Genomic DNA, 12,344 nt, shown 5'->3' on the forward strand with positions numbered 1-12,344 from the left:
TTTGAGTCGTTATGTAAAAGGTCAAAACTAGCAACACGGAGTAAGTGTCAACATCCGAGTGACGTGACGTATCTGTATTTAGATGCATATGTATTGTCTCGTGTTTTCCGGAAATCACCGAGATACAGATAACGAAAGTGATTCAACGTTTCTCTTTACACACCGGAGTAATTCCGGAAGTAACGCCGAACAGTGACAAGTATACGGATCGTCATTGTCTTCAGTGGGTAAGTTTCATATCGGTCTATGTTCTCTTTTGAAGAAGATGGAATGGTGGAAAGTTTAAATCTATCTTCAGACGAACACTAACATTATTTGTTGCTGAAAAACGGTCTGTATTTATATATATAGTTTATTAAATATACTAAAACAGGCTCGTGTGCAGGAATTTATGCAGGGTAGGGTGTGTGTGTGGGGGGGGGGGGGGGGGGTCTAGACGGGCGAGTGACGTTTCTGTGAGGTCGAGTGATGCTCCCCCGGAAAATATATGTTAAGAAACAGAAGAAAATTCGCTTGAGCGGGGTGGTGAGAAGAGTGTTATGTTGGACCCCCCTCCGAATCCTCGCTTGCGTAAAAGCCTGTAAAAATTATTTTTAGTTCAGTTAGTATTGTCGCCTATATTTGCTGTATGTCTATACATAATACATATATATGTCTATACAATTTACTTTTTAAAGCGTGCCTTCGGAACACATTTTAGATACAAAAATAGCGAATTGTTATTGAATGCACACACACACACACACACACACACACCTGGGGCGGATCCAGCTTTTCTGATGGGGGGGGGGGGGTCCAAGACAAAAAGGGCACCATAACATTATGAAAAGGCACTATTGAAAAATTACACACGGTTCACATGGACCATAATATAATAGTGCTACAACAGGGACGCTGGCAGACGTATTCTAGTGTTCTATACATTGACAGAATAAATAAATTTGTAAAAAACCTAAAAATCCTAAATAAAAGGGGCACTTCTCAAATTTGAGGGGGGGTCCGGACACCTTGGACCCCCCTCTAGATCCGCCCCAGCACACACACACACACACACACACACATCACACACACACAGAGAGGGAGAGAGAGAGACACACACACACAGACACACACAGAGAGACATACACACAGACACAAAAATAGCGAATTGTTATTGAATGCACACACACACACACACACATCACACACACACACACACACACACACACACATCACACACACAGACCCACACACACACACATCACACACACGGAGAGAGAGACATACACACACACACACACACAGAGAGAGAGAGAGAGAGAGAGAGAGAGAGAGACATACACACAGAGAGAGAGAGACACAGACACACACACAGAGACATACACACACACACATTAACTGTAATTAATCAATATTCCTGTGGGACTTGGACCAACCTTTTCTCCTAACCTCCTAGGAGTCTAAATTTAATTGAGTAGAATGAATAAAAATAAAATTAAAAAATAAATATTTAGACCACCCCATCAAAAATAGCGCCGATTTTGTATTCTATTAAAAATTAGGTTAATTATATTTTATTATTTATACGGGCGCAGTCAAAATTTATTAACTTCCAACCTTTTTTATTTTTCTAGAATTAAATTTCACAATTTCAAAATTGCCCTTAGTATCTAGAAATTTCCTGTTCCGAGTCGGACCCCCGATGTTATCGAAGGCCGGACTCAGGATGGGCGTGTTCGAAACCCTAATGGTATATGAGCACGTTCAACTAGTTACCTGGACTATGTATTATTAGTAGTGGCATTTTAAAACATTACAAAATATGAGTTTGTTATTCACACTTATTATATAGTGCCTTGGGGTAGGCAAGCTTTATTAGCGGCTAAGGATGAGTCAGTGCAGGATACAATATAGTTAAAGTTTGTTTTGTTTAACTACATCACTAGAGCACATTGATTTATTAATCATTGACTCCTTGATTTCAAACAGTTGATAATTCTGTAACGTAGTGTTCAAAGAAAACTCGCTACAGTTTCCCAAGGCAACTTCTATATTCACTTTCTCACACAGGATAGCTCGTATAACCGACTTTGATATACCAGTCGTGGGGTACTGGTTGGGACGGGGAAAACAGTGACAAGTGAGAGAAGCCGATACTGATTAAAAGTACTATCTCAACGTTGTATAATTATGGCTTCCCATCAAACTGATTATTAAAGGGACATTCCTGAGTTTGCTGCCATTTTAAAGATGTTATCGACTAACAGAGACTTTTTAACGATTGTAATTACATATCAAATATATTTTTCTTTATGACATATTAGTGGCTGTATATTAAACGTGTTTCTGATCGTTCTAATATTTGTACTAGGTCAAATTTCATTTTATTTCCTAAAATATGGTTTTTTCGTACGTACGAAATTATTGGAAGACAAACTCCAGTTTGGGCTTCTTACAAATATTAAGACGACCAGAAACACGTTGAATATACAGACACTGATGTTCTAAACAAGTTAATATATTTAATATGTAAGTTTAATCGTAGAAATATTTTATTAGTCGGAAACTTCTTACAATGCAGCAAACTCAGGAATGTCCCTTTGACGTGTGCTTTGAAACGCGAACGTTAGGCTCCTAACCTATATGCCCATAACATTACAACCACATAATTTAATTAATATAAATTATTTGTTATTAGAGAATCTTTAGAGTACAACCGACGGAATAGTGCATACTCATTTGAAACGAACACTCCGTAATATTATAACAAACAGATGTTGTCGACACGTTTCCTGTATTTGTGCAACTCATCTGTCTCTGGCGGTTCAATCTAGCTGCTGACACTCAGCTTGGTATATTTGTGGATTCTTGTACTTAACGCGGCTTGTTACAATTTCGCTATTCGACGAGTTATTTATGCGAGAATGATGCGTGTAAATGTTAAATATAGCGAAATGTGCCACTTTAATTATGATATTGCACCTTCCACATGTAAGCATATGTTGAATGTTCGACTTAAAAACAGTATCTCCTGGCCCAACTACTTTCCATACGATAGACTTTCGTTTTTCACGGTATCTACTTCCTGGTCGGAGAAAAACAGTTAAAACTACATTCCCTGGAATATTTTTATTATTTAAGCATGTAGAACAGAAAATCCAATTACGTTTGGTGCATATAATATTATGACGCCGCACTCCGCATTGGTTTCACTACGGTGGCTTATCCAGGTCAAAAACGAAGCCATGATTTTGAAAGTGGAACACTTTTGACGGGCTCGTACCGAACTCGGTTTTCATTGGCTTATCACAAGTATAGAATTCCCCAACAAGAGATCACTTGAGATTTCGCAATTTTTGAACAAATTTAACTGTCTTGACTGAGGGGTCGTCTCGTATCTCCAAAACATATTTATATCCATAGAGGTATGGTACAACGCCTTTCCAGGGGTCGGTGAGTGGGGAATTTGCCTTGAAATTTTGACAGTGGCCAGCTGTTGGCATACGCGTTACATGTAAGGGGGTGTTACTAATTACGTAACGCTCTAGGGGTAGAGGAAGAAGGAACTATGTTCGATTTACGTAAAATGTTCAAGACTATATGTTATTTTTATTCATTACTTAGACCTAAAAAGGTGTTTTTTTGGAAATGCGCGGTCAGTCTAGGATCGATCCCCATCGGCGGGTATACAAAAAGACCATAGTATGTGATATCCTGTCTGTGGGATGGTACATATAAACAATCCCTTGCTAAAAAGATTTTTTAGCGGGTTTCCAAGGCGCGTATGCAGGGATTTCAGCGGGGCTGGGGTTTATAGACTGTGTTAAGCGAAGTTTATATGGGGCCATGCTCCCCCCAAAAATACATTTCAATTTTTTTAAGCTTGGGCAAGTAAGGGTTTCGACCTCCAATACCCTCCCCCTGCACATGCACCCGATTCCTCTCTGAGATTATATGTCAAAATGACCAAATGTTAGACATCCAACAGCAGATGGAAGGAAGGATAGGATATGTTTTATTTAACGACGCACAACACATTTTATTTCCGGTTGTATGGGGTCGGATGATTATTAAATCAATATGCTTTATCTTTGATGTCGTTAAACAACACACACACACACACACACACATCCCACCCCCACCCCCAACTTTACCCTTTCCAAACGAAATAATATTTATTTGAATTTGTCGATTTTAACACGTAAAATTAAGAAGTGAAAACGTTCATTGTCTACTTTAGTATATTTTATTTTAAAAATATATACATGATTAATGTGTTACTAGTATACAAACTAAACTTTGAAAGTTCTACTAACACTTTATAAAATATCAATTCTGAAATAGAAAGGTACGACTGTCGATAATACGTTGTCAAGATGAAACCGGTTTTAACTAAAGACTCTAGTACCGTATCCTCAACCGAACGTTCTTCGTACAGCGCAAAATTTCGCTTTTAATTTTTTTAGACGAACCCTACAATTTGAAATCGGCAAACGCACGTGTTAACTGAAACTGACAACAGGCTGTCGTTTGTGCGTAGCCGAGCTATGGCGGCACAGGCGACGAATCAAGCGTATACGTTTGACGATATCCGTTCATAGCAAACACACACGACTTTTTTAAAAGTGTATTTGAGCTTGTATTTCACATTTGTAAATGCTGTTATAATATGGTAACCAGAGAATGTAACTTTAAGTTTGTAACCGAAGTAAAACTTAAACAATATACAGCCATCGTATTAAGGTAAGAACATGCACGTGGTTATCCACGTATATTAACAAATAAATGTTCAACATGAGTAAACTAAAACAGACGCTGACCCAGAGGAAGAGGGTGCACCTCCTCCCCGAATTTTGCAGTGCTTGTTACTGTAATTTTAATATTGAAAGTGCTCTCAAAACATTGCACCCATCCTTGAAATTTGGAGATTCCCTTAATAAAAGTTGAACCATCCGTGACTGCCAAAACATTAGTGTACGCTAAATGCATTAGTTTGCTTGAAAGTAACGAAAAATAATATTTGTTAAAGGGACAGACCCTAGTTTGTAAACACTAAGAGCCGTTTATGATCACTGAAATCAAACATTACTTATATTTTATTGTTTAAATTATCCATTTCCATACAATCGAAGTGTTTCTGGCGTTTGTAATACCACAAAATGCATTTTTCATATTTTTAAGTTATGAAGTCGCGTTTTAGTCTATTTACAAGGGTACACACACACACACATACACACACACACAGAGAGAGAGAGAGAGAGAGAGAGAGAGAGAGAGAGAGAGAGAGAGAGAGAGAGAGAGAGAGATGAACCGAATACCCTCTGTGAATCTACTCTCTTGTTGTTGTTTTTTTTTCTTTTCTTTTCTTTGGGGGGGGGGGGGGGGGGGGGGGGGGGGGTCCCAACAGGTGCCCGCCGACTGGTATATAAAAGGTCATGGTATACTAAGTACTATCCGATCTTTGATAAAGTGCATATAAAAGATCGATCTCTTCCTGCTAATGAAAAATGCCGCGAGTTTTCTCTATGTTTCACAATGACCAGACGTTTGACATGAAATAACTGATGATTAATAAATCAATGTGGTCTAGTGGTGTCGTTGAGCAAACCTAACTAACTTTGTTTGAAATTATGAACTCGAGATGATATTACGTATGATTTATTATGTATTATCCATTGTGCATTATCTTTTATGTATTATGTATGTATGGTAATCTGTATTGTTCGAACTCTCTACAAGAGGAATAAAGAATATATATATATATATATATATATATATATATATATATATATAATATATATATTATAAGTGAAATAATGAATTGTTAAGTATGATATTATTGTATAGTACTTTCCACGGTCGCTGATATTGAGTCTCGGAGTACCGATCGGGAAGGGAGAAAAGTCGCTAAAATTATTAATTACACAGCCAATTCCATGTTAAGCGAGGGTGGGGGGTGGGGGGGGCTGATTTTTGCACGAATTAAACAATAATGCCCGAATCTGGATAACAACATTTATTTATATTAGCATTACTGCCAAACAGTTATATAGGGTTGCATATAAATCACTACGCCTTTTACATGGATTACAACTAATACTGTTGTTAGAATGATGGTAAAAACGTTAGCTTATTTTGTCCGAATATCTATCGTTTTTGCCCGAATTTAAAGATTTTCACCAGAACCAGAGGGAAGTTGCCCTCCCCCCCCCCCCCCCCCCCGCAGCCCCTCTCTCGTACGCTTATGCCTTTAAGTTTAAGCTATAATTCTTACATTCCGACCTGTCAATATCTGAAGGGTAGGCTACACAAACTGTTTGTTCACGTGCTAAACGGAATTCTGAAATCCACAAATTTTTCAGCATTTTACTATACAGTCAAGTAAAATATCGTACTGATCTAGAGTCTGACCCCATAAAGGTATTAATATGATATTTAAGGTGAATATTCCATAATCTTAACATTTCGCGATTGGGACTTGTTTTGTTGGAAACAGTTTTTGAGTCGCAGACTGGTAACTGTTTAAATTGTATCAATATTTGAACATCGATACTATGTCATTAATGTGTTTATTATTTCAGATCATTGATTCAATTTGTACAACCGAAGCTTGTTGGTAGAGTGAATAAGCTATGGAGAGTAAATCTAGCCTCGTTATCAACAAAACGGAAACCAAGCCCGTGCAGATTGAGGATGAGATTTTCAAGAATACGTCGATTGTGACTGGCGATAGCAACACTACTGTTAATTTCCTTCCAATCATCGACAAGTTCTCATACTTAAACAAACAGAGTGATGACGTAGCTTTGCTTCTGCTTCCGGTATTGGTATTCCTTGGGGCCCTGATGATCATAGGAATTCTGGGTAACGGTTTGGTTTTGTATGTGCATATTGCGAAATTCAAATCTAGCTCCACGCGCAATTACGTCATAGCTTTAGCCATTTTGGATTTACTGAGCTGCTGTTTGGGTTTGCCTGGAGAAATGGTCGACCTGAGGTTTTCCTTCACATTTTACTCGGACGTTCTGTGTCGCGTGATGAGGGTGGCCACCACGTTTGCCTCCGTGGCCTCAGGGATCACTCTCGTAGCTGTGTCAATCGATCGCTACTGCAGAATCTGTCGTCCATTGAAAGTGCAGATATCTCGACGTGGAACTATCAAAATGATTGTAGGATCTTGTGGAATAGCGATACTTTTCACGTGGCCAACTGTTGTAATATACGGAACTATGACAGTAAAGACGGGTATTCCTGGAGTATATGGGTCTGAATGCTCAACAAGCGATGTAATCAAAAACACAAAATATCCAATAGTCTACAATGGTATATTGTTTCTTTTCTTCATTTCGTCATTTAGCTTAATGACAATTTTGTACATTTTTATAGCCAAGAAAGTCGTAAGTCAAAGCAAATTCCGACAAAAAATTACGGAAAGCGAAAAGCCTTCCCGTAGCAGGTCTCTGACCGGAAGTGATAAAATGATCAAGCTTGACCGGGAACCGGAAGCACATTCCTATGCTGACGAGCAACAGTCGGAATATTCCATAGCATCTTTGGATCCTCCGAGGAAAGGCGTAATCCGGAAGTCATCTTCGTTCAAAAAGTTTCAAAAGACCCAAAGGGACACGCGAATGCTTAAGACTACTTTTATGCTGTTCCTCATTTCTCTTGTGTTCATGTTGAGTTTCCTGCCGCACGTGCTGCTCAAGTCTATCCGTGCTTTTAACAAACAGTTTGTTAGTCAGCCTACCACTAGTGTACTTGTAACGTACAATATATTCGTACGATCCTACTTCATTAACAGCGTTGCCAATGCCTTCATCTACGGTTTCTGCAGTCCACGATTCAGACAGGAATGCCAGTCTATTTTCAAAGTTCTCATATGTAAAAGGAAGTACAATAACTGGTTTGTCTCTGGTGTAAAGCAATGAAGTGATAAGGATATTAGGGACGGTCCATAAATGTCAATGGTTTTCATAATCCTAACAATGTTAGGATTGGGTTTGACCCCCCCCCCCTCCCCTAATCCTAACATAAAAACATTGATATAATGTGTACTACAAGATGACTTTTATTAACAGATTGTGAAGCACATCGATATTTATGGACCGTCCCTAAGAAACATTGACCTTCGCCTTCGATGGACCGATGTTTTACCTGAAAAGCAATCCGAACATGGCTTTTACCCCCCCCCCCCCCCCCCTTCCGAACATTGTTCGTATTGTGAAGCACATCGATATTTATGGACCGTCCCTTACTCACTGGCACCTGGATGTTCGGTGGGGCTTTTTTTCTTTTCTCTTCTTTCCTTTTTTTTCTTTCTTCCTTTCTTTTTTTCTTTTCTTTTTTTTCTTTTTTTCGAGTGGGGCAAAATTTCAATTTATTGGCTTAGAATTTTAGTGGATAGATTATCTTTTTCTGTTTCGCATAAACCTAATGTATCTGAAGCTGCCATAAACACCAGAACTACCAGGAAAACGTTGAATTATCTCATACTGATAATATATTGTAAATTTAACCCTGGCAATTACGGAAATGGCAAGGGCGAAATATATGCAGTGGATAAATAGTCCACGGCAGTCTTGCGGTTATTGTTAATGTGTTACAATACAGGAGTTTTAATTTGTTAGTATTATAAAGTAAATAATTAAGTAAGGAATGTCACACAGAACATTGAAAGTTCCGTGAAAATTCTACGGCAATATTGATTGCTGTGCATGGTTAATTAACAGAGTTGAAATTTAGATTGCTGTAATAGACGTACATACTTTACCTGCCTATAAAAGAGTACGTCCCGAGTTTGTTGATGTGGAGTCATCCATATATAGAACGCATGCAAATAAAACCAACAAGCAAACAAAACACAGACGAACGAACAAACAAAAAATGGCATACGCAATGGGCATATCCGCCACCTCCACCCCATACGCATAGCATCCAAAAGCATCTGATATTCGTGTGTCAAATGCGTGACGTCACGCTGTCTAGATAATTGAATTGGATAATAATATTCAGATGTACAGAGCATCCATTGGGCTTTTCAGTTTAAAAACTAAGACGAGGTATCGCGGTCGATTAATCTTTAACTTTTGCAGTGAATTTGGAGAGTACAAGTACCTAATGTTTTCAATATTATTTGCTTCATTTTTAATTACTAGCCTGTATACCTTTTATATGTTGACACCAAAAGGAAATACTGTTATCTTCTTCTTGTTGATTTTGCTTAGTAACGATGTTGAAAAAAATCCGGGTCCTAATCCAAATGAAATTAAAAAATTTGAAAACTTATCTATTTTACACTTAAATATTCGTAGCATACGTAACAAACTAATTATCCCCGAACTTTCAGAGATATTTGACGATTATCACATCCTTTGTTTTACCGAAACTCGTCTAGATGACATTGTACCTAATGATGAAACAGTGATTGAAAATTATGACGCCCTTTACAGACGAGATAGGACAAATCACGGTGGTGAAGTAGCAGTCTATGTGGACTCGCAGTTAGCTCACAAAAGACGGTATGATTTAGAATCGCCATTGGATGAAATTATCTGGTTAGAAATCATCTTGAAACACAAATCGTTACTTGTCTCTGTAGTATACAAAACAACACGCTCTGCACGAACCCATCATGCGTAAAAATCTGTCAAATGTAATAAACACCCCAACACGAGTTACGGCCTATAGTGCTGCATTAATAGATCCTATTCTTATTTCAAAAACGTGTGAAACCAAAGAAAGTGGGGTGATTGAATTTAAAGAGAGTATTAGCGACCATAAAGCTACGTACGTTATATTAAATAATATTTTATGCAATAACAAAACATTCGAAATGAAACTTCGGTTGTACGATAAAGGTGATTTTGTAAAACTCAATAATTGAATGCTGAAAGAACCATGGCAAGAACTAATAAATTCCGCAGAAAACTTTGATATCACTTGCGAACATTTTGAATCTATAATTAAACAGCCTATTGACAACTGTATACCTAATTAGACAGTTACTATTCGACCGAATGACAAACCATGGTTTAACAGTAAACTGAGAAAAGAACTACGAATCAGAGATGGATTACGAAAAAAGGCATTGCGGTCGAAAAGGAAGGAAATGTTTTATTTAATGACGCACACAGATATTGAGGGAGAAAACCCACTGTCGCCACTTTATGGGCTACTCTTTTCGATTAGCAGCAAGGGATCTTTTATATGCACCATCCCACAGACAGGATAACACATACCACGGCCTTCGATGTACCAGTGGTGGTGCACTGGCTGGAGCGAGAAATAGCCCAAATGGGCCCCCATCGATGAAAGAAAATATAAAAATCATAGGAACAAAGTAAACTGATAGAATTGTGTTCAGAAAGCAAAAATGCATATTGGCAATATTTATAATATATTTTAAATAAACACATTTATCGGTTACATTCAGTGATTTCGAAAAAGCGGAAACATTCTACTAACCGATATCATTACTAAGTTGCATTGGAAAAATATTTGAAAGAATTGTATTCAAACATTTATATAATTATTTTATATCCAATGACCTTCTATATAAATATCAGTGCACATATCGCCCTAATTACAGTGCTGTTCATCAATTATTAGAATTGTACTCCCAAATGTATGAATCTTTGGACAAAAAAGAACACTTCTGTGCTGTGTTCTGTGATATGTCAAAGGCATTTGATAGAGTATGGCACAGAGGATTAATCAAATAAATTTGAAAACTGTGGCATAACAGGAAATGCACGAAATTGGATTAAAGATTATATATCAAACAGAAAGCATTGAGTCATCAGAAATGTATTTTCACGAGTTAACATCATTCGTAATTTAAAAATGAAAAGGTATTAGAAAAAACCCCACACAAAAATCATTCAAGATCGTAAACATGTGACGCTATGATATATTTCTGTTGAACGAGGGGACTGTTTGCATAAAATGTTCATAAATAAATTCCATTCAAAATTAGCCTTTTTGAATGACAGTTAAATTAATTAGCGCCTCCACGAGTCCAAACTATTTACAAAAACCTGACAGTGATACATGGCTGCATACCCTCACATATGTCAAAACGTCTTTTGGCATCAATCTTCTACAGAGATAAGATAATTGAATATGGTTTTGGCGAATTTGTAATCGTAAAGTACGTTACGGCGTGTGTAAACACACGTATACATTTTAAAACTTCGTCGTGACGATTGATAGTCTTGCCTAGCATTAGGCCTGCTGTTGAGTGGGTCTTCTCGGGAATTGAGCTTTGTTTTGAGAGCGAAGTCCTTTGAATTGGATTCAAATTGGTTTGAACGAGACCGGATTTCCACGGATATATATCGAGTGCCTCATCTCATGAGGTAACGCTTGAAGGGGATCATATCGAGTATGAGCACGTAAGGGACTATCCTGAGTTTATTAAGGTGTTTACCGTTGACAAAGACTATTCTAATGACTAAAATTACTAGATAACTACATTTTGGCTCTATATTAAATTATACGAAATTATATCCAAATCCACTTTAAGCTACTAGCAAACATTATGATGACCAGGAGCAGTGAATATACAGACAGTAATATTGTATGTAAACAAGAAACGCTGTATAGTTAATATGTAATTCTACTCGTTAAAATTTTGTAATAATTGGAAACATTTAACAATGGTGGCAAACACAGAACAATTGTGTTTTGTTTAGCGACACCACTAGAACACATTGATTTATTAATTATCGGCCATTGGATGTCAAACATATAAAACGTTTTCACGATTTCCTTTCGTACCTCCTCCCACCCTAAACCATTTTCCTGTCCTGGACGGAGGAGCCGGCTTGTCCCACACCTGCGCCCATGACAGGCGTGAGCTACAACAGCTTGCTCTGAATATACATGTTAAACCGTATGATCTGACCTGACCTGACCTGACCTACTATTGTACGTGTAATTCATGTTTGGTATAAAATTGCTCCATGTTTTGTGGGTATTTATTTGTGCTTTTATGTGTGTGTCGGTTGTTTTTTGTTTTTTTGTTGTTGTTGTTTGTTTTGGGGTTGTTGTTTGTGGGTTTTTTTTTTTTTTTTTGGGGGGGGGGGGGGGTTGGGGTTTGTTTTTTTGCTTTGGCTTGCTGTTACATCATCCAATTTGTAAGCTAACAAAACATATTTACAAATAAAAATATGCTCATTTAGAAATAAAAGGTGAATATATATACGTATTCGCGTATTTACTTGGAAAATATAACTATCGAGGTATAATCAAATTATAGATTGAAATGTGGTCTATATGCAGAGACCAACCCTGGTTGAGGTTTTTTCACCATAATTATGGGAGTTGGCCCCATTTCAACACTGCATAACCGAAGCTGGCCC

The 12,344-nt window shown here is 37.6% G+C and overlaps 1 protein-coding gene across 1 annotated transcript; it reads left to right on the forward strand.

Moving 5' to 3' along the window:
• Nucleotides 1-237: 237 nt before the first annotated feature.
• LOC121377628 (neuromedin-U receptor 2-like) lies at nucleotides 238-11,975 on the forward strand. Its single transcript, XM_041505696.1, has 2 exons — nucleotides 238-331; nucleotides 6,561-11,975. Exon 2 carries the CDS (start codon nucleotides 6,612-6,614, stop codon nucleotides 7,908-7,910), a length of 1,299 nt encoding a protein of 432 aa, XP_041361630.1. The 5' UTR covers nucleotides 238-331; nucleotides 6,561-6,611; the 3' UTR covers nucleotides 7,911-11,975.
• The last annotated feature ends 369 nt before the right edge of the window (nucleotides 11,976-12,344 follow it).

The sequence above is a fragment of the Gigantopelta aegis genome, chromosome 7 (assembly GCF_016097555.1).
Source record: "Gigantopelta aegis isolate Gae_Host chromosome 7, Gae_host_genome, whole genome shotgun sequence".
Taxonomy (NCBI): Eukaryota; Metazoa; Mollusca; class Gastropoda; order Neomphalida; family Peltospiridae; genus Gigantopelta; species Gigantopelta aegis.